Raw genomic sequence first — 23,693 nt, forward strand, 5'->3', positions numbered from 1 at the left:
AACCGGCTAGGGCAGCTCATGTTTTCTTATCCATTCAGTCAACCTATGTCTTAATCCATTTATACTTAAGGTTATTATTGATAGGTATTTACTTATTGCCATTTTTCTTTTCTTTTTAAAAAATTTTTTTTTATTTTTTTTAGTGTGTGTATCATTATTTCTTTCAGAGAGGAAGGTAGAGGGAGAGAGAAATAGAAAAATCAATGATAAGAGAGAATCATAGATTGGCTGCCTCTTGCACAGTCCACACTGGGGATGGAGTCTGCAAACAGAGCATGTGCCCTGACTCGGAATTGAATTGTGACCTCCTGGTTCAGAGGTCAACACTCAAACTCTGAGCCACAGTGGCAGGGTGCCATTTTTATTTTTATTTTTTAATTTAAATTCTTTTTTAAAAATATATTTTTATTGATTTCAGGGAGGAAGGAAGAGGGAGAGAGAGACAGAAACATCAATGAGAGAGAGTCATTGATTGGCTGCCTCCTGCACGACCCCACTGGGGATCGAGCCCACAAACCGGGCATGTGCCCTTGACCAGAATCAAACTTGGGACCCTTTAGTCTGAAGGTCGATGCTCTATCCACTGAGCCAAACCAGGTAGGGCTAATTTAAATTCTTTACTGTTGAAAGTATTACGTACGTCTCCTTTTTCTCCCATTGACCTCTATCCCGCCCACTCCCACTCCTCGGCACAGGCCCACACCCCCCTACTGTCTGTGTCCATTGGCTATGCTTATATGCATGCATATAAATCCTTTGGTTGATCTTTTACCACCCCCCCCTTATCCCACCCTCTCCTGCTTTCCCTGTGAGGCATTTTTATTTTCTTTATGCCTGTGCTCCTTTCTCTCTCCTTTTTTTTTTTTTTTTTTCCATTTTAGAGTGGTCCCTTTAACATTTCTTCATTGCTGGTTTGGTGGCAATGTCCTCCTTTAACCGTTTTTTTTTTTTGTTTTTTTTTTTTCTCTCTCTTCTCTTGAAAGCTTTTTATTTCACCTTCAATTTTAAATGATAGCTTCACTGATTATAGTAGTCTTGGATTTAGGCCCTTGCTTTTCATTACTTCTAGTAGCTCATGCCACTGTTTTCTGAGGTGAAGTGTTTCTATTGAGAAGTCAGCTGACATTCTAATAAGAACTCAGTTGTAGGTAATTTTCTGTCTCTCTCTTGCTGCCTTTAAGATTATTTATTGTCTTTAACATTTGCCATTTTATTTTATTTTTAAAATACATTTTATTGATTTTTTACAGAGAGGAAGAAAGGGAGATAGTTAGAAACATCGATCAGCTGACTCCTACCCACCCCTTACTGGGGATATGCCCGAAACCAAGGTACATGCCCTTGACCAGAATCAAACCTGGGACCCTTCAGTCTGCAGGCCAACACTCTATCCGCTGAGCCAAACAGGTTAGGGCCATTTGCCATTTTAATTATGATGTGTCTAGGTGTGGGTCTGTTTGGGTTCATCTTGATTGGGACTCTGTGTGCCTCCTGCACTTGTGTGACATTTTCATTCACCAGGTTGGGCAAGTTTTCTGTCATTATTTCTTTTTTTTTTTCTTGTGTGTCTCTGTGTGTGTATATCATTATTTCTTTTAATGGGTTCTCTGTTCCTTGCTCACCCCTCTTCCCCTTCTGGTATTCCTGTAATGCAGATGATTTTATATTTCATGTTGTCCCAGAACTCCCTTAAGCTATCTTCCTGCTTTTTAATACTTTTTTCTATTTATTGCTCTATTTGGGTATTTATTTCTACCTTGTCATCCAAATCGCTGATTTGGTCCTCTGCTTCATTCAATCTACTTTTAATCCCTTCAGTGTGTTCTTGATGTCAGATATATCATTCTTCATTTCTGTCTGGTTCTTTTTCATGGCCTCTATTTCCTTTTTCATGCTGTTGCAATTTGCACTAAGTTTCTTAAGCATCTTTTTAATCATTGTTTGAACTCTATGTCTGATAGGTTGCTTACCTCCATCTCATTTAGTTCTTTTTCTAGAGATTCCTTCTTTTCTCTCATTTGCGGGTTGTTCCTTTGTCTTCCCATTTTAGTTCTCTCTTTGTATTTCCTTCTATGTATTACATAGAACTGTTATGCCTCCCAGTCTTTATTGGATGGCCTTATGTAGAAAGTGTCATGGGGGGTCCAGTGAAGTAGCCTTTGTTCACCTGAGCTGGATTTCTAGCAATGCCCCTTGTGTGCATTGTTTGGGCTCTGCTGTTGTAATTGTGACTTGATTGTTGATGTCCTGTTTGTGGGAGGGATTTCTCCTCCGACTTGCTGACAGTGAACTTCAACCCCAATGTCGTTGTGCCAACTGTTATACAGGTGCTTTGGGTCCACTATTTGTGGGGCTCACCTGGATTTTTTCTGATGTTGTTGAATCTGGTCCCTTGTTGTGTCTCTCCTGGACCTCCTGGGAGCTTCTCTAGTGCAGGAGCTTCTCTAGTGACTTGATTGTTGATGTCCTGTTTGTGGGAGGGATTTCTCCTCCGACTTGCTGACAGTGAACTTCAACCCCAATGTCGTTGTGCCAACTGTTATACAGGTGCTTTGGGTCCACTATTTGTGGGGCTCACTGGATTTTTTCTGATGTTGTTGAATCTGGTCCCTTGTTGTGTCTCTCCTGGACCTCCTGGGAGCTTCTCTAGTGCAGGTGAATGTGAGTCACTGCCCCTTTCTGGCCCTGGGCAACCTGATTGAGGTCCAAGAGGTAGAATACCCTAATTGTTCAGTGGTCAAGGACTCCTTAGTCCAAAGCTGGATGTGTCTTGAATCGCACATCTTGTTTGTCCCTGTTCTCAGCTGTGCTCCCTTCCCCTATGGAGCTGGTCCTGTAGGTGTCAACTGTAGGCTTTTGAGGTCCCACCGGCTTTTGCCTCATTGAGCAGTCTGGGATGGTGTCTGCGGTGAGGACCCAAACTGCTCTTTCTGACTTAATTAGATCAAAGCCTCCAGAGACCTGCCTCTGCCTGCAGACTGACTAGATTCAGTCTAGAATAGTCTCAGGCAATTATCCACAGATGTGGTGAGAGGTTTTCAAACAGGGTGGGACAATTGCTTCTACCTGGAAGCTAATTGTTATTCTCAGTCTCTAAATGGGCTTCAGAAACTTCACAGGGTAGGGCAAGGGATCCTATCTAATAAAAGAGTAATATGCAAATTAACATCACTCCGCTACACCCACAAGCCACACCCACAAGCCACACCCACAAGCCAATCAGGAGCGAATATGCAAATAAACCCAACCAAGATGGCTACGGCCACAGAGAGCAGGAGGGAGGCTTGGGTTTCCCCGGCAATGGAGGAAGCCAAGCTTTCCGCCTGCCCTTGCCGGCCCAGGCCTCCACTCAAGGCTACAAAGTTTCAATGATAGAAGATACATAAGTCCAAACAGAAAGGGCGGCAGCCACAGAGCTGGAAAGAACAGGAGGCTAGGGTTGCCTGCGGCGATGGAGGAAGCCAAGCTTTCCTCACACCCTGGCCAGCCCAGGCCTCTGCTTACGGCTACAAAGTTTCAATTATAGAAGATACATAAATCCCAACAGAAATGGCTGCCGCCGCGGAGCAAGCAGAAGGCTTGGCTCTGCTCCAGGCTACAAAGTTTCAATTATAAAGGATAAATAAACCCCAGATACCAGGGCCTCCTCTTGGGTCACCAGGGGGCGTGGCCGGCCTGCAAACCACCACAGGCCCCTCGCCCAGGCTGCCCCACACCCCAAGGGAACCCCCATCCTGATCCAGGACACCCTTCAGGGCAAACCAGCTGGCCCCCACCCATGCACCAGGCCTCTATCCTATCTAATAAAAGAGTAATATGCAGATTGACCATCACTCCAACACACAAGATGGCTGCTCCCATGTGGTCAAAGATCCTGCCCCCATGTGGACACAAGATGGCCACCACAAGATGGCCAGCAAGGGAGGGCAGTTGGGAGGGACCAGGCCTGCCAAGGAAGGGCAGTTGGGGGCAATCAAGCCTGCAGGGGAGGGCAGTTAGGGGTGACCAAGCCGGCAGAGGAGGGAAGTTGGGGGTGGCCAGGCCTGCAGGGAATGACAGTTGGGAGGGACCCAGGCCTGCAGGGGAGAGCAGTGGGGGGGACCAGGCCTGCAGGGGAGGGCAGTTGGAGGGGACCAGGCCTGCAGGGGATGGCAATTAGGGGTGACCAGGACTGCAGGGAAGGGCAGTTAGGGGCAAACAGGCTGGCAGGGGAGCAGTTAGGCATCAATCAGGCTGGCAGGGGAGTGGTTAGGGGGTGATCAGGCTGGCAGGCAGAAGCAGTTAGGGGCAATCAGGAAGGCAGGCAGGCGAGCAGTTGGGAGCCAGCAGTCCTGGATTGTGATAGGGATGTCCTACTGCCCGTTTAGGCCCGATCCCACTGGGCAGTCGGACATCCCTCAAGGGGTCCCAGATTGGAGAGGGTGCAGGCTGGGCTGAGGGACACCCCCCTCCCCATGCACGAATTTTTGCACTGGGCCTCTAGTTTTCCAGTACGATGGGTCAAATGTCTTACCCTCAGGCAAAAACCACCTGGATAGCAAAGGTTTGCCTGAGAAAGATGACCACCACCAGTGTCTGTAAACTGGTTATTTTTAAGAAACAAAAGACTCAGGAAGAAGCTTTGACCTACTTTCCCCCTAACTGCCTAAAAGAATTGAGATAGAGGACCTGTTCTAGGTGATAGATCCTCCCTTCCCCCAACTGGTAGGCGGATATGATGTAACAGGCGTCTGCGCTGGTACATCCCTCAGACATTCAACCACCAATCAACGCATGCCGAGTGCCCTGGGCCCCACCCCTTCCCGTTCCACCCTGGGCCCCACCCCTTCCCGTTCCACCCTGGGCCCAACCCCTTCCTGTTCCTCCCCTCAAAAGGCGTGTTCATCTCTGTACGTGTTGCTGCTCTATCAGTCTGCGAGTCAGCCCAGCTGGGTCCCTCTCTTCCTCCTCCTCCTCTAATCCTGGTTTTTCTTCCTCCGTAATGAATCTCGCTCATTAGTGCAGAATAAACTTCCTCTTTAACATGCCTTGGTCCCTGACTCCCATTTCCTGCACCTCGAACCTTACACTAGGAAGGGAGATATCATTACAGATAAGTACAGTTTAATATGAACCAAGTGTAACAGACAGGGAAGAACCTTACAAAACATGTCTGATCAAAGTCCTCTCTCGTGTCCATTGTTGAAGATGGCCCAACAAATATTTGTCTACCAAACATTTGCTTTTCCATGTTCATGGGAATTGCTTTACTCCCCATTATTTTTGTTATTTAAATGTTTTTAATTGATTACAGAGAGAGAAAGGGGGGCGGGAGAGAGAGAGAGAGAAATAGAGAGAGATCAATTTGTTGTTCCATTCATCCATTCACACACTAGTTGCTTCCTGTATGTGCCCCAACAGACAGGAAACTGAACTGAAACCCTGGTGCATCCGGACAATGCTCTAACCAACTGAGTTAGTTGGCCAGGGCAATTTCCTCTCCTTTGAAGTCCCAAACCACAACCCCCACTTTCTACATAGTTCAAGATAGCATATAAGCTTTAACTGTTTGTTTTGTCCTCAGGTCCCACTATACAAATGTAATAAATTTATTTTCTCCTGGTTATTTGTCTCATGTCAATTTGATGGTTATATCAGCCAGAAGAATTTGGGTAGAAAATAATTTTTCGTCCTGTGCACTTTCATAACCAATGAACCTCGGAGGTAGGTACTTTTATTATTATTATTATCAGGTGAGAAAATCAAGGCCCAGAGAGGTGAAGTGACTTGCCCCAGTCACACAGCTAAAACAAGTAATAGAGCCAAGAACTGAACCCGGGCAGTCTACCTGCAGAGGCTGCACACTTAACCATTATACTGCCTCTTGCTTGTGAATGATGTCAGATGAGTCTTAAGCATATCAGTGAGATGGGTTTTCATACCTGAGAAAACAAAAACTTGGAGAGGTTAGCATGGGGTAGGGATGGGGGGAGGTGGAGGCAAGGTTCTAATCCAGGTCTTACTTACTCTAAAGCACACAACACTATGTGACTTCTGTTCAGGTCTTGCTTGAGGCTAAGGGACTAGGAGATGAACTGAAGCAGGCCTCCTCAGGATCCTACATCTCAGCAGCTGGCTTATACAAGGAGTTCCTCCTCTCAAGGCTCACAGATTGCAATGCCTGGTATTTTTCCTGTAAACATTTTATCATGCTTATATTACTTTCTGATTTTCCAATTATCTTTCCACCAAATAAATAATTACATTAGCAATCAGAAGTTGAAAATTCTTTTTCTCAGTATCTTCACATAGACAAAGCCACTTAATTTTAACTGGTATAAATGAAAGTTATTTTTTTATTTAAATAAATACTGACTCCCATATCTTTAGCTCATTTCAGTGAAAAAGTTGGCCATAAATAAGAACTTAGGAGTTTTAAAATAGACATATTTTTTTTATTGTGGGTTATGGAAAATTTCTATACTAAAGTAAAATGATAAAATAAACACTCATGTGCTTACCACCTAGCTTCAACAGTTATCACCTACAGATTTCTTATTAGGTAGGTCTCCAATATATTAGCAGTTCATCCATACTATCCTGTATACTGGTTAAATACTTTTTAAAAAGCAAACCATTATTGTTATTTCTTGCTTATAAACTTATAATTTACATTTTATTGATTTTATTCATTTTAATTCTCAGTATCTCCCAAATTTTCCATTGTGAATATGTAGTGCTTTTGTAATAAAAAAAAAAGTAAGATATTTTAAAATAATGGATAAACATATTTCTTTAAGGACTACATTTTCAAATATTTAATCCTGGAGTCATTCTTGCTCTTACTTAGAACTGTCAAAAACAGGGTCCTCTCCCTGTGAGCCCATAAAACTCACTAGGAGGCAGTGGAATAAAATTTGGTTTTAAAAATATTCTTTTTTTCACGAATATTTTTTACATTTTTAGTTATTGATTTTAGAGGGAGAGATTGATTTGTTGTTCCACTTACTTATGCATTCATTGGTTGTTTCTTATATGTACTCTGACCAGGGGCCAGGGCCTAAAATATTTTTTAAAAATACTTTAATTGATTTTTCTTAAGCGAAAAAAAGGAAGGGGGAAAGAGAGAGAGAGAAACATGGATTTGTTGTTCCACTTTTTTGTGCATTCTTTGGTTGATTCTTGTATGTGCCCTGACTGGGGATTGAATGCACACCCTTGGTTTATCAGGACGATGGGCAAACCAACTGGCTACCTGGCCAAGGCCAATATTCTTTTTTTTATATATATATATTTTTATTGATTTCAGAGAGGAAGGGAGAGGAGAGAGATAGAAACATCAATGATGAGGTAGAATCATTGATTGGCTGCCTCTTGCACACCCCACACTGAGGATCGAGCCCACAACCTGGGCATGTGCCCTTGACTGGAATCGAACCTGGGACCCTTTAGTCTGCAGACCGACGCTCTATCCAGGGGTCCTCAAACTTTTTTTTTTTATTTTTAAGATATGTTTTAATGGTGGAACCTCTTTTTATTTTTAAAATATATTTTATTGATATTTTACAGAGAGGAAGGGAGAGGGATAGAGAGCTAGAAACATCAATGAGAGAGAAACATCGATCAGCTGCCTCCTGCACACCTCCCACTGGGGATGTGCCCGCAACCAAGGTACATGCCCTTGACCGGAATCGAATCCGGGACCCTTCAGTCTGCAGGCCAACGCTCTATCCACTGAGCCAAACCAGTTTCGGGGGTCCTCAAACTTTTTAAACAGGGGGCCAGTTCACTGTCCCTCAGACCGTTGGAGGGCGGGACTATAGTTAAAAAAAACAAACTATGAACAAATTCCTATGCGCACTCGGCCCGGGACGAGTCGGCTGCTAAGCAGGACAGGCAGCGGCACCTGGCGGGCCGCATGTGGCCCGCGGGTCATAGTTTGAGGACGCCTGCCTGAGCAAACCAACTAGGGCCAATATTCTTTTTGATGGTAAGGAGAATATTTGTGAAACTAGTGAACAAAAGAATGAAAATCTCCCGGCCAGTTTAGGTCAGTGGTTGAGCGTTGACCTATGAACCAGGAGGTCACAGTTCACATCCTGGTCAGGGCATATGCCTGGATTGTGTGCTTGATCCCAAGTGTAGGGCATACAGGAGGCAGCTGATTAATGATTCTCTCTCATCATTGATGTTTTTATCTCTCTCTCCCTCTCCCTTCCTCTCTGAAATCAATAAAAATACTAGTGTATAATAATTTTTTAAAAAGAATGAAAATTCCTCAACAAGTGAATCTAAAAATCAAGTGAATTAAAAATCTGATGAACAGAATAAACTGGTGAATATAATAGAATCAGGGGCATAGAAAGGGAGTGGACTGACAATTCTCAGTGGGGAAGGGGTGTGGGGGGTGCAGGAAGAGACTGGACAAAAATTGTACACCTATGAATGAGGACAGTGGCGGGGGGGGCGGTAAGGGCAGAGGGTGGGGTGGGAACCGGGTGGAGGGGAGCTATGGGGGGAAACAAAGAGGAACAATTGTAATAATCTGAACAATAAAGATTTATTGAAAGAAAAAAAAAAGAGAATTCTAACAGTACTCAATAAAGCTGATGAACAGACTTACTGTGGCTCTAGTAGAAATGCTGAGGGTTCTCCTTTTCATGAGACTCTTTCCTTAAGGAGAATCCATAATAACAAGAAATGCCAAAACTTCTTACTGTTTTTCACAGTCTTTAAGCAACGCATGACCCTGATGAGTACCAGGGACATGATTCCAAGGACGCAAAGCCATCATCACTGTACACCAGGGCTCGAGTGCAGTAACAGGGACTAGGTGAGTGGGTGACTAGGACTTGCATTTGTGGTCTGGAACACCATGCTGAGCTTAGAGCTGGATTACTTTTAAAAAATATATTTTTTTAGTTGATTTTAGAGGGAGAGGAAGGGGGAGAAAGAGAAACATTGATTGGCTGCCTCCTGCATGCCCCTTACTGGGGAAAGAGCCTGCAACCCGGGCATGTGCCCTGACCTGGAATCAACCAGGCAACTTCTCCATGCTCAGCCAACTAAGCTCACCAGCCAGGGCCAGGGCTGGATTATTTTTTACAATCACTCAGAAACTGCTCTTCTATTGCAACTGCAATAAAGGTGCTAGTTCCAACTTTGCCTCTTTGCTTTAGTGTGTCTGTGTTATGTGTTTCGTAACAACTGGGTGAGTATTAGAGCTGTAGTTGGGAATAACTGCTTTTTCTCAAGTACACTCAATGAATGCCATATTCTGCCCTTCATAATTATAGCCACGGTTCAAACAGCCTCTACAGGGATTTAGAGGCTTAAAGCGGTATCTCAAACTGCTGAAAAACACATCATTTCAATAGATTTAGCAAGTTCAACAGGGTTGTTTACAGCATTATCAGCCAATACTTCCCTTGGATCTTGTTGTAAGGGGGATCTGGGCACTGACCACACCCTACACCAGGTATGAAGAAACCATGGAACTAAGGGGTTGTTAAATAAATATAACTACCATGGCTGAAAGTCTTTTTAAACATTTGTATTTATTTATTTTATATATATATATATACACACATATATATATAAATATATATATGTGTGTGTATATAATCCTATCTAATAAAAGAGTAATATGCAAATTAACCATCACTCTACTACACCCAAAGCCACAACCACAAGCCACACCCACCAGCCAATCAGGAGCGAATATGCAAATAAACACATCCAAGATGGCTACGGCCACAGAGAGCAGGAGGGAGGCTTGGGTTTCCCCGGCAATGGAGGAAGCCAAGCTTTCCGCCTGCCCTTGCCAGCCTAGGCCTCCACTCAAGGCTACAAAGTTTCAATGATAGAAGATACATAAATCCAAACAGAAATGGCAGCAGCCACAGAGCTGGAAAGAGCAGGAGGCTAGGGTTGCCCGGGCAATGGAGGAAGCCAAGCTTTCCGTACATCCTGGCCGGCCCAGGCCTCTGCTTAAGGCTACAAAGATTCAATTATAGAAGATACATAAACCCCAACAGAAATGGCTGCCGCCATGGAGCAAGCAGAAGGCTTGGCTCCACTCCAGGTTACAAAGTTTCAATTGTAGAAGATAAATAAACCCCAGATCCCAGGGCCTCCTCTTGGGTCGCCGGGGGGTGTGGCCGGCCGGCAAACAACCACAGGCCCCTGGCCCAGGCCACCCCACGCCCCAAAGGAACCCCCACCCTGATCCGGGACACCCTTCAGGGCAAACCAGCTGGCCCCCACCCATGCACCAGGCCTCTATCCTATCTAATAAGAGTAATATGCAGATTGAGCCGAAACCGGTTTGGCTCAGTGGATAGAGCGTCGGCCTGCGAACTCAAGGGTCCCGGGTTCAATTCCGGTCAAGGGCATGTACATTGGTTGCAGGCACATCCCTGGTGGGAGGTGTGCAGGAGGCAGCTGATCGATGTTTCTCTCTCATCGATGTTTCTAGCTCTCTATCCCTCTCCCTTTCTCTCTGTAAAATATCAATAAAATATATTTAAAAAAATATGCAGATTGACCATCACTCCAACATACAAGATGGCTGCCCCCATGTGGTCAAAGATCCTGCCCCCATGTGGACACAAGATGGCCACCACAAGATGGCCAGCAGGGGAGGGCAGTTGGGAGAGACCAGGCCTGCAAGGGAGGGCAGTTGTGGGCGATAAGGCCAGCAGTGGAGGGCAGTTGGGAGGGACCAGGCCTGCAAGGGAGGGCAGTTAGGGGCAATCAAGCCTGCAGGGGAGGGCAGTTAGGGGTGACCAAGCCAGCAGAGGAGGGAAGTTGGGGGGGACCAGGCCTGCAGGGGAGGGCAGTTGGAGGGGACCAGGCCTGCAGGGGATGGCAATTAGGGGTGACTAGGCCTGCAGGGGAGGGCAGTTAGGGGCAAACAGGCTGGCAGGGGAGCAGTTAGGCATCAATCAGGCTGGCAGGGGAGTGGTTAGGGGGTGATCAGGCTGGCAGGCAGAAGCGGTTAGGGGCAATCAGGAAGGCAGGCAGGCGAGCAGTTGGGAGCCAGCAGTCCTGGATTGTGAGAGGGATGTCCGACTGCCCGTTTAGGCCCCACCAGGATCGGGCCTAAACGGGCAGTCGGACATCCCTCAAGGGGTCCCAGATTGGAGAGGGTGCAGGCTTGGCTGAGGGACACCCCCTTCCCCCGTGTATGAATTTCGTGCACCGGGCCTCTAGTTTATATATATTATTTCAGAGAGGAAGGGAAAAGGAGAGAGAGATAGAAACATCAATGATGAGAGAGAATAATTGATTGGCTGCCTCCTGTACACCCCCCTATTGGGAATAGAGCCCACAACCCAGGCATGTGTCCCACCAGCAATTGAACCATAACCTCCTGGTTCATGGGTCAGTGCTCAACTACTGAGCAACACCGACTGGGCCTGAAAGTCTTTTTAAAAGAAAGGGTTTATGTCTGTCAGGGATTGATAGCTCACAGGTGAGTGGGTGACTAGAACTTGCACTTGTGGCCTGGGTATCCACACATTTGCACAAAGCCCCCTCTAGTTCAGGATGGAGCCTGGGCTGAGGAGAGAAGAACCTGAACTGAGGGATGGGATGGCTCTCCCCAAGATGTCTCCTGCAGCACAGAATTCTGAGAAGTCAGAGATTTCTAAATTGGAGCCTGATCTTCATTATAGTATACTCGTCAAGGTAAGAGGATAACACACTTTATTTAATAGTTTGCCAGACAAATTTAAAAGTTTTTCAATATTTAGACATCTCTTTATGTTATTTTGAAACTGGACAACAAATGGGTCCAGGATGCCAGTCACTACTTGAGCCAATTAAGCAAAGACAGGGTTGAATCATCTATAAGCATTTATTCCAACAATGCCAGAAGGATGGGAGAGCAGCAGGTCATCCACACAAATCTGCTCCATCTTCCCTGCCACCCCCATATGCTTATATTGAATAGAAGGACAGAGATTGCATGGAAAAGTAGGAATTACAGGTATGGGGAAGTAGGCAAGGTGTCATATTTACAAGTTATAGGCAATGTGGGCAGGGGATTGTAAAGGGCGGGCACCTCTGGGTGGTTACAGTCTGGGGCTTCATTGTTTCAGCAACAAGGTTGTTAATCTTTCCATGATGATAGGCAGTTCTCGAATAAGGAGAAAGTAGCACATTCCGAGGTTAACTTCCAGGTCCCGGGGAGTACAACTCCTAGCCAGGTCAGGATGTGCTTTTCTTTCAGAACAGAACAATCACGGTTAAGAGCATGATTAATATTTCTTATAACTTTAGCTAGTCTCCACTATTCTATTTCTGCCCCTAACAATTTCATTTACATGGAATGTCCAGAATAGGCAAATCCATAGGGACAGAAAATAGATGAGTGGTCACCAGAGGCTGGGGGAGATGAGGGAGGAGTACAGTGCTGGTGAATTTGTACATCTCTGAAGTCTGTGCATTGCCTGTCTGTATGTCTCTATATATCGATGTTTGTGTGTGCACAAAAGGTATATCATTGAGTTAAGATATGCAGTCATTTACTCTCCAAGTGATTGTAGGGCAAGGGGTGGGGCCTGGGATAGGCAGGGGCTGGAGCTCAAGGAGGGTGCAAAAAGAATTTAAGAAATCATACCTGCCTTCTACGAGCTTAGGGTATACTTTAATCTCTATAGGGCTGGTTATTCAGAGCGGTATGTAGCTCAGTTCAACTATGCTACCTGTCCATTTGGGAGAATTGCTTCACTTCTCTAGATGTTAGTTCCTTAGTCTGTTAATTTTGAGCGTTGAGCTAGCTGTCCATTAAAGGTCCCTTCCAGCTCTAACATTGCACAAGTTGGTTTTAGACTACCCTGGCAGCCCCGTTAACTGGGTTCAGGGTAAGATAAGTCGTCCAATTGACACATTTTGATTACAGTACCTATTGTGTGAGGGTGTAGCTATGGAAATAAGAAACTGTATTATGAAGAACTCCCACCTCCACACGTCAGCTTCCTTGGTTCAGCAGAAATTTTTTTCCCTAACCTTCAGGCACCCGTCCGAGATCAAGATCACGTGCCAGGCAGCGGCGGGGGTTGCTATGGAGCCCCACGCGGTCAATAATCGGAAGTGGTCCTTGAAAATTACTTTCCCAGGAAACTTGTATTTGAAAAGCAATGCCATTCTAATTTGCTTTTTCCTAAACTCATAGAGATAGAATCAAACTCTCGCTCGCAGCACAGAAAACGTCCCTCTCTGAAGAACAAAATGAACTAACAAGCAAAATAGAGGTACACGCATAGAAAGCAGGCTGACAGCTGGTGGGTGAGGAGAGTTGAGCTGCGGGGAATGGAGAGATTGAGTAAAAAAAAGAAAAAAGAAGAAATAAAACCCCTCGTGGACACGGACAACAGTGTTGTAATTGCGGGGTGTGGAGAGAGGTGGAGGGTTTAGGGGGAAATAAATGGTGATGGAAGGGGACTTGGCTTGGGGCGGGGAGCACGATATAGTGTACAGATGATTGTGCACCTGAAACCTGTATAATTTTGTTAGTGTCACCCCAAAAATTCAATAAAAAGGAAGTAAAACAATCCGAGGATCTCGTCCCGAGATGAACTTCCAGTCCTGCAACGGCGGAGGCGCGGGAACCAAGAAGCTGAAGGCACGGGTTCTCCTCGGAGCGCTTCTCCGAACGGACCACCCTCCCTCCCCCCGCGGGGTTGCCGTGGAGACAGAGCGAGCTGTGGGTGCGGAGAAGCACGAAGGCTTGGACTTTGCTGTCTGTCTGCGGAGCGGACTCACAGGACCGACGCCAATATGGTTAGTGGCGCTGAACAGTGAGGGAGAACTTTTGAGTATGTCCTGGGGCTGGAGATTCGAGGTTCCCTGCACCCTGTCGGTAAAGTCTAGACGTGTCAGCAGAGGATGGTTGACCCTGCCCTCCCCGTATTCCCAAGGGGGACAGGGATGCAACTGTAAATACCTCTGTGCTTTCTTCCCTCCCGATTCTTTACTTCCCGGCACCTGAGCTGCGCGTGGCATGGAAAGCAGACCCAGGGAAGGAAGGCTAGGAGGACAGAAGCTTCAGGAAAGCAACTCTTACCGCACCCTAATTGGAGAAGATGAAGAAGTTGGGAGTAGCTATTTGGTTCAGCACAGTACAGGGCGATGGCCCTTTTAGTAATAATACTTATTACCAAAAAGAGTTTCATAGGCTTCTCTGGGGTTCGTTGTGACGGATTTGACTTGTAAATGCTGGAGTTGTCACTATTTAAAACTGACCATCATAATTGGATCATACAGCTTTCTGTCGTTTCTTTCACAGATGCTTTCAAGGGCCAAACCTGCTGTAGGTGGGGACCTACCCCACACTGACAAAAGGAAGAAGAAAGGCAGGAAGATGCCAAAGCTAGAGGAGCTACTTGCACAAAGAGATTTCACCGGAGCCATTACCCTATTGGAGGTAATGTCCAAAGAAGGGTACTTCTTAGGAGGTGAATACCAGGAATAGGGATGAATGTTTGGGTGGATGCTGGTTGTTATGCTGTTGGAACAGGTGGGTGCGTTCTGGGGCTTCCTGTAAGTCTAGTCAGGCAAAGATTCCAGTTTCCAAGTTAACTATAAATCTGATTAAAGATGAACTATAGGCCCGGCTGGTGTGGCTCAGTGGTTGAGCCTCTATCTATGAACCAGAAGGTCACGGCTTGATTCCCAGTCAGGACACGTGCTAGGGTTCCCCGAGGATCCCAAGTAGGGGGTGTGCAGGAGGCAGCCAGTCAATGATTCTCTCTCCCTCTCCCTTCCTCTCTGAAATCAATAAAAAATATTTTTAAAGAAGATGAACTAAAAAGATAGACATATTTATTGAGGGACACTTTTAATTATATCTAGCCCCACTGATGGTGAATATATGGAGGGTCATTTAATACAGCGTCAGTTCATACATTGTTTATCCCAACCCCTGACCAATTTATGATTTATACTGGTTCTAGGTTATAAAATTTTGATTAAATTTAATCTATGCTTCATGCTTATTGTCTTAAATACTAAATCTTCAGAAAATACTTCAATCTCTATGGCAGTAGTTCTTAAATTTAATATCTATCCGAACCACCTACGGTGCTTTATATTCCTGGGCTTCTGCCTTACGGATGGATTATTTTTTTGAGAGAGAGGAGGGAGAGAGAGAGAAACATCAGATGTGAGGTTGCCTCTGACAGGCACCTGAACTAGGAATGGAAAGTGCAACCTAGGTAGTGCACAGGACAAAGCTCCAAACAGCTGAGCCTCCCGACCAGGACAGGGATTCTGATTCCTTACAGAATCAGTCTACAGTGGTGCTAAGGAGCCTGTATTTTAGGCAAGTAGCCTGAGTGCGTCTGACGTAGGTGGTCCAAGGACAGTGCACTTTGAGAAACTGCTTTGTGGAAAGCACGTGCTATAGGGGAGTGAAGGAGAATGAAGGGGTGCACCAAAGAATATACAGGTGATGCTTGACAGCAAGCCTGCTTATGTTGTACCGCAGTCATTTCTCCAAAGCACAATTATAGACTTAATAATTGTTTTAATTTAGCTTTATATATCTTTCTCAGTCTTCCGTGGATAGTCCTACATTTTTTTCCTAGTGATCTGGTATGGAGCACATTATTTAACTTTTTTTAAAAATTTAATTTTATAGAGAGAGAAATGTTGATTTGTTGTTCCACTTATTTATGCATTCATTGGTTGCTTCTTGTATGTATGTGCGCTAACCAGGGGCTGAATCGGCAACCTTGGTGTATTGGTCAATGCTCTGACCAACTGAGCTACCCGGCTAGAGCTGTTTAACTTTTTTGAATCAGTCTTCTCATCTTTAAAATGGGGAGTTGACCTAGAAGGACCTTCCAGCTCTGTAAATTAGTGGACTGAGTGGTGTGTGTATGTCTAATTTTTGTCAGTCTGTTTTCTCTCTCTCTCTCTCTCTTTTTAAGGCAATGACCACATTTTCCTTATGTGTAATCCCACACTGCCTTTAAGTAGAAGTGCCATGATGTATGGGAATGGGAACTTCCATGGTAGGGATGAGGAAGTCTCTTGAACGCTCCTTAATTCCTGGGATAAATTCAGGGAGACCTCAAATAAGAATAAGAATTTCTTCATATCTAAGGCATTGAACTTAAATTCACAGCATTTGTGAGAGGAGAATTTCTAATGTAATGGAGTTAACTACAGGAATAACTTAACCCAGATAAGAAAGTATCATAGGCCAAAACCGGTTTGGCTCAGTGGATAGAGCGTCAGCCTGCGGACTGAAAGGTCCCAGGTTCGATTCCGGTCAAGGGCATGTAACTTGGTTGCGGGCACATCACCGGTGGGAGGTGTGCAGGAGGCAGCTGGTCGATGTTTCTCTCTCATCGATGTTTCTGACTATCTATCACTCTTCCTTCCTCTCTGTAAAAAATCAATAAAATATATTAAAAAAAAAAAGTATCAAAGAATGCCTTCATCTTATAATAATTAAAGGCATGGCATCCAAAATTTTGTAGCAATGATATATAAATATGTGTTTGACTATTTAATTTTTCACCCATATTTTTTAAAATTTCTTTTTATTTTGAAAGAGAGAGGAAGAGAGAGACATTGATTTGTTGTTCCGCCTATTTATGCATTCATTAGTTGATTCTTCTTTTTTTAAATCCTCATCCAAGGAGTGAGAATATTTTTTTTCATTGAGACTGGAAGGGAAGAGGGATGGGGGAAAAGAGAGAGAGAGAGAGAAATATTGATGTGAGAGAGACACATCGATTGGTTGCCTCCCACACGCACCCCAACCAATGGGGGGTGGGGATGGAACCTGCAACACAGGTACGTGTCCTTGATGAAACCCAAAACCCTCCAGTGTGTAGACTGATGCACTAACCACCTAGATACAATGGTCAGGACCATTGGTTGATTCTTTTTTTTTTTTTTAAATTTACTTTATTGGTATTTTACAGAGAGGAAGGGAGAGAAACAGAGAGTTAGAAACATCGATCAGCTGCCTCCTGCACACTCCCCACTGGGGATGTGCCCGCAACCAAGGTACATGCCCTTTTTTTTTTTTTTTTAAATAAATCTTTATTCAGATTATTACAATTATTTCTCCTTTTTCCCCCCATAGCTCCCCTCCACCCCTTTCCCACCCCACCTTCTGCCCTTACCTCCCCCCCACTGTCCTCATCCATAGGTGTATGATTTTTGTCCATTCTCTTCATGAACCCCCCCATACCCCTTTCCCCCTGAGAATTATCAGCCCACTCCCTTTCTATGCCCCTGATTCTATTATATTCACCAGATTATTCTGCTCCTCAGGTTTTTAATTCACTTGATTTTTAGGTTGGCTTGTTGATAGATATGTATTTGTTGTTCATAATTTTTTCTCTTTACTTTTTTCTTCTTCCTCTTCTTTAAGAATACCTTTCAGCATTTCATATAGTACTGGTTTGGTGGTGATGAACTCCTTCAGCTTTTTCTTATCTGTGAAGCTCTTTATCTGCCCTTCAATTCTGAATGATAGCTTTGCTGGGTAGAGTAATCTTGGTTGTAGGTTCTTGCTATTCATCACATTGAAAATTTCTTGCCACTCCCGTCTGGCCTGCATAGTTTCTGTTGAGAAGTCAGCTGACAGTCGTATGGGTGCTCCCTTGTAGGTAACTAACTGTTTTTCTCTTGCTGCTTTTAATATTCTCTCTTTGTCTTTTGCTCTTGGCATTTTAATTATGATGTGTCTTGGTGTGGTCCTCTTTGGATTCCTTTTGTTTGGGGTTCTGTGGGCTTCCTGGACTTGTAAGTCTATTTCTTTCACCAGGTGGGGGAAGTTTTCGGTCATTATTTCTTCAAATAGGTTTTCAGTATCTTGCTCTCTCTCTTCTTCTGGCACCCCCATAATTCTGATGTTGGTACGCTTGAAGTTGTCCCAGAGTCTTCTTACATTATCTTCAACTTTTTGGATTTTTTTTTTGGCTTTTTGCTTTTTCGGTTGAGTGTTTTTTGCTTCTTTGTATTTCAATTCTTTGACTTGATTCTTGTGTTCCTCTATTCTGTTTCTGGGTCTCTGTATAATATTTTTTATTTCAGTCAGTGTATGTTTAATTTCTAGTTGGTCCTTTTTCATATCTTCGAGGGTCTCGTTATATTTATCGGCCTTTTCTAGGATATTCTTAAAAAGTCTTATAACGGTGGTTTTGAATTCTATATCCAGTCGTTTGTTTTCCTCCATTTCTTTCGTTTGTGATCTGATTCTTTGACCCCGCATTTTCACTGGATCCCTGAGTTGGTAAGGTAGATATTTGTGCTAGGTTTCCAATATGGCCCAGTGGGTCTGCTTCCCCAGTTAACCTGAGGTGGACACTCTTGGTGCACCCCTTTGTGGACTGTGTGTACAGCCTTGTTGTAATTAAGTCTTTATTGTTGTTGGTATCACTGGGAAGAATTGACCTCCGGGCCAGTTGGCTGTAAGGATCCGCTGTGTCTATGCTGGGAGAAGCCCGGTGCTGGAGACAGCCTTATAGGATTAGACTTGCCAAATTGCAATAGCCTCTGTGCTCAGCTTGGATGGGGTGGAGTCTCAGTCTTGGCTTCCTGTCAGCCCCGCCCCTGCGCGCATGTGCGCTTTCAGTCCTCCGCCTTCCCCAGCTCGAGTCTCCGCCTGAGAGTCCAGACTCCCCCCACAAGAGCGTGGGTCCCCAGGGGCTCGCCTGGAACTGGGGTTCACTGCAGTCAGAACTGGGGCTCGGTGCAGTCAGAATCCTCTGACTCCCCTCCACTAGGGAAAGCCTGTGGCAACCCCCGCAGCCTTTGTGCGCACTGGCGCGGCGCATGTGCACACTTTCAGTCCTCCGCCTTCCCCGGCTCCTGAGTCTCCGCCCGAGAGTCCAGACTCCCCCCTACAAGAGCGTGGGTCCCCAGGGGCTCGCCTGGAACCGGGGTTCACTGCAGTCAGAACTGGGGCTCAGTCAGGATCCTCTGACTCCCTTTCACTAGGGAAAGCCTATGGCTACCTCCGCAGCCTTTGTGCGCACTGGCCCGTGTGCGCCTTCAGACTTCTGCCTTTCCCAGCTCGCGGTCCGAGGCTTCCTTCCCCCTTCCGCCAGAGGAAGTCAGCCAAGCTCTCAGCCGCCCTTCCTCTCTGCGCGCACAAAGCCCCTTTGCCGTACCTCCAATTCTCTGTGAGCTTTTCTCCTTCCTTCTAGTTGTAGAATTTTCACTCAGCCTGCTTTCCTGTGGTTCTGGATGGTGTCCGTTCTGTCTTTTAGTTGTAGTTTTGAAATTGTTGTGCGAGGCAGCAGTTTAGGTGTTTACCTATGCCGCCATCTTGGTTTCTCCCCAAGGTACATGCCCTTGACCGGAATCGAACCGGGGACCCTTCAGTCCACAGGCCAACGCTCTATCCACCGAGCCAAACCGGCTAGGGCCATTGGTTGATTCTTATATGTGCCCTGAATAGATATCAAACTGGAAACCTTGGTGTAAATCCTGACCACGACCTCAGCCATGTTTTTGATTTATCAACCTGTGGAGTGAAAACCTCTCACCTTACCAAGGTAGTTCAGACTCCTTCTTCAGGGTTCAGTCCTTTCCTCCAACATAGGACTTTTCTATTGTTGACTGAAGAATTCATAAATATTTGTTCCTAGTGGACATATGAAGCCAATCTTCTGAACATCCTTAACTCTCATAGGTCCTGGTAAGCCTGTTCAGGTCAGAGAGTGATTTAGTGACTTGTCCTCAGTGAACTGTTATAACTTACTAGAGGCCTGGTGCATGAAAATTCATGCACTGGGGGGGGGGGGGATCCCCTCAGCCCAGCCTGCCCCTTCTCACAGTCCAGGAGCCCTCAGGGGCAGGAGGCGACCCGGCGATCAGGGGAAGGCGATGCCCATCACACCTCTGCTGCTGCCACTGCCGGCAGTGCAAGCCTAGACCGGCCCTGGTTACCTGAGCCTCGGGTGGCCCTGGGGGGCTGAGGGGACTGGGGGACTCTGGAGGCAGGAGGGGCTGAGGGGACTGGGCGCCTCCATCTTTATGGGTGGGACAGTCAATTAGCATATTCCCTCCTTATTGGCTGTGGGTGCCATCATCTTTGCAATGGTGTGAGGGTCAATTAGCATATTCCCTCTCTATTAGATAGGATGAGTAAATATATATGTATACTAATGAGGCAGGTTTGAACCATGAAGCTGAATGTGGTAGAGCATGGAGGGTGAGAACATGGGATTTGGAGTCAAACATGACTTTAAGTCCCTGCCTCCACACCTACTGGCTGTATGGCCTGGTTCTTATTGCTTCATCTATCTACTTTCAATCATTTTGAATTAAATGTTTCACATAATTATTATGTTTTTATATATCACTCAGAATTGTTATGAAGATAATGCTTAAATACTTTCTGGAGTGAGGTGTCAGCAAATGCAGAAAAATAAACGTGAAGTGTTTTAAAATATCAATTTCTGTAACAATTAGAAGGTAATTGTGCTGAGTTATATAGGTATCGATTTAATTAAATTAGATATTCATTTGTTTCTATTACTTATGATTTTTATTATTTGTCAGTAATTTAATGTAGCATTTTTTTTTTTAAAAAAAGGGGTTACTTTAAAAAGTTTTTCTGTGATTTTTTTTTTTCCATGAAATTTTAACCTGAAGTTCAAACGTCATGTTGGGGAACAAGAAGAGGATACTAATTTGTGGATTGGATACTGTGCTTTTCACCTGGGTGACTATAAGAGAGCTTTGGAGGTTAGTAAAAAGAAAATTTATAACACAAGGGCTTTGAAAATGTTATTAAGCTTTGTATTATAATAATACATGCTTATGATAAAATTCAAACAATATAGAAGGGTACAAAGTAAAAAAAAAAATAAATAAAGCTGTTCCCAGTTCTACTTCTTTGTTATTGGAGGCAGCCATTGGCTCTTTTTTGATGAGTTGCTTCAGAATTCTTTATATGTTCAAGTATGTGTATATATCTTGTTTCCTTTTGCTTTTAGATATGAATTAGTGAGATTGTACAACACATTAACATTACTATTTCTTGGACATTGAAATTGGGACTCAAACGTTTTTTTGTTATTATATGTTTATTTCTAGTCTGCAGAGGCAAGATTTTTTAAAGGAAAGAAATGGGGGAAAAAATAGATACAGAGGCAAAGAAGCATTGAACAGACTGTCAAACTACAGCGGGAAGCCAGGGGAGGTTGAGGGGGGGGGAGCTGTAAGAGATCAACCGAAGGACTTGTACGCATGCATATAAGCATAACTAATGGATACAAGACACTGGATGGTGGGGGGGGCAGGTAAAGGCATGTACTGGGGGGAAGGGGAGGCCAGGGGGAGGTCAGTGGGGGAAAAAAAAAAGGAGACATATGTACTACTATTTGTAATACTTCAAACAATTAAAAAAATAAATTAAAAAAAAAACACATTACTATTTCTTAAGTAAGTCTTCAGGAAAGGAAAAACAAACCATTTTTTAATAGAAAAGTTTTTATGAGTCTTTCCTAAAAAGAAGTTCATTTTTCTTTTGTTTGGTTATTTTTTAGAGATATGAAAGATTACATTATCTTTAGTTTTGAAGTTGTTTTTCTTGGTCATTGTAATGAACAATCTAATGAACAATCTATAAGATTATGGATCTAGATAAAATTATAGATGCCTTTTGTCAAGCAATTTTTAATTCATAAATGAAATTGTTTAAACATTTCCCACATATTCTTACTCTCAAAGTGTAATCTAAGGATATTTAAAGAACCTGCATAACTAAAATGAAAGTATCCAAGATCAGGTAATGTGGTAAGATGAAGAACAAAAGCAACAAAATTGGTGAAGGAAAAGAGAAGATGTGAAAAGGACAGTATAGAGGCTGGTAGTGTTTGTGAAAGATGTAGGAGAAAGGAGAGTAACCCAAATGTAATAAGAAAAAACAAAGGCATCTAGTATAGACTGATAAATAGTAAGAGTATATGAAAAGTGTAGTTGACAAAGTGAATCTCAGAAAGAGGTTGTGGGTAAGGGGGAAAAGGGCTTTTAAAAAATGTGAAGCCAAATAAAGCCAAAGAACAATTAGAATGAAGTGAAATTTGTAGTGTAGTAATGCTATCAGATTTTAAGTTAACTGAACCTATGCATTTTTATAAAGTATCTTTTGTATGTCTTTTTAAGTTAGTAAAAATAAAATATTTTCATAACTGTTTTTTTTATGCAGTTTATAGCTCATATAATTGTTAAAAAGGGAAAAAAACAAGTGTAAGAGTCTGTGGACCACAGTCCTACATGGGTGGGATTGAGTTTTAGCTGCAGTATTTTGTTTGTTTGTCTTTTGTTAACCCTCACCCGAGGATATTTTTTCATTGATTTTTAGAGAGAGTGGAAGGGAGGGAGGTGGAGGTGGAGAGACAGAGAGAGAGAAACATCCATACGAGAGAGACACATCAATTGGTTGCCTCCCACACATGCCCCAACCTGGGAGGAGATCAAGGCTATAACGTTGAGCCAAACGGGCTAGGGCTAGCTGCAGTGTTTTTAACCTTACAGGTAGGGAATAGTTGAACATTCAGATTCCCTAAGTAGGAAGTTTTCCAATCTCAGTAAGAAATCCTATTCCATCATAGAAGGATGGCCCATCTATTGTGTTATTGCCGAAATAACATCACTGCTTAATACATATTTCAGGAATATGAAAATGTGACAAAAGAGGAAAATTGCAGTCCTGAAGTCTGGGTGAATCTAGCCTGTACTTACTTTTTTCTTGGAATGTATAAGCAAGCTGAAGCTGCTGGATTCAAAGGTAAAATGGGCCCCTTTAATGTCTGATATTCATCACTAATTGTAAGAGTCATTTAGGAGATTTAGAAATTTAATTTCTATTTCTGTTGATGAAAATTCAAGTGATATTAGAAAGCTAAAAAAAAATAGCTTTACTCTTCAAAGAATATTGTGTTTGAGCAAATTTATGTTTGTGCTCTGGTTGGGTAGCTCAGTTTGTTAGAACGTCAACCCAATACACCAAGGTTGTGTGTGCTGCTCCCCGCCACCCTTTCTTAGAAGGTACAGCTTCTGGCAGAAGAATAAGGGAAGAAAAAGAGCAAGGTATCTTTCTTAGGCCCCAGCATGATAACATGTTCATGCTTTTGGTGGGAGTGGGGGATAGTTGTTCAAGCTCTTATGGATGTGGATTTTATAGCTGCTGTTTTGGCTTCTGAGTGAGAAGCCAAGTAATTTCAGTATGAAGAATTCATACTTCTTTACTTTTGCTTTACTTGTCATGACAGTCATTTTGGAGAACTAGACTCAAATTTGCAAACAAGAGTAGGGCAAAGGGAAATATGGGAGGAAAGATTAAGAATTAGAGTATGAATCAAATTAAATTCAAAGAAAGGTAGAGAAAGTGGGCAAGGTAATGTATTTTAGAAATTTGTGCCCAGGCCAGTGTCGCTCAGTTGGTTGAGCATTGTCCCATGCACCGAAAGGTTGCAGGCTTGATTCTGGTCAGGACACATACCCAGTTGTGGGTTCGATCCCCCAGCCCCAGTCGGTGTTGTGCAGAAGGCAGCCGATCATTGTTGTTTGTTTGTTTGTTTTTAATATATTTTATTGATTTTTTACAGAGAGGAAGGGAGAGGGATAGAGAGTTAGAAACATCGATGAGATACATCGATCGGCTGCCTCCTGCACACCTCCTACTGGGGATGTGCCTGCAACCAAGGTACATGCCCTTTACCGGAATCGAA

The 23,693-nt window shown here is 43.9% G+C and overlaps 1 protein-coding gene and 1 pseudogene across 2 annotated transcripts in view; one reads left to right on the plus strand and one right to left on the minus strand.

Moving 5' to 3' along the window:
* LOC308246822 (large ribosomal subunit protein eL39-like) overlaps positions 1-13,131 on the minus strand; it is a 14,567-nt pseudogene extending 1,436 nt beyond the window's left edge. Inside the window, exon 1 of the transcript in view lies at positions 12,994-13,131. The product of the transcript in view is annotated as a large ribosomal subunit protein eL39-like (transcript). The remainder of the gene's footprint in view (positions 1-12,993) is intronic.
* A 507-nt stretch (positions 13,132-13,638) lies between these two features.
* Positions 13,639-23,693, plus strand: part of IFT56 (intraflagellar transport 56) — a 54,902-nt gene continuing 44,847 nt past the window's right edge. Inside the window, exons 1-4 of the mRNA XM_080664102.1 lie at positions 13,639-13,767; positions 14,273-14,410; positions 20,611-20,703; positions 22,636-22,750. Of these exons, the coding sequence (XP_080520228.1) occupies positions 13,765-13,767; positions 14,273-14,410; positions 20,611-20,703; positions 22,636-22,750 (349 nt within the window). The 5' untranslated portion in view covers positions 13,639-13,764. The remainder of the gene's footprint in view (positions 13,768-14,272; positions 14,411-20,610; positions 20,704-22,635; positions 22,751-23,693) is intronic.

The sequence above is a fragment of the Plecotus auritus genome, assembly GCF_963455305.1.
Source record: "Plecotus auritus genome assembly, chromosome: 4".
Classification (NCBI taxonomy): Eukaryota; Metazoa; Chordata; class Mammalia; order Chiroptera; family Vespertilionidae; genus Plecotus; species Plecotus auritus.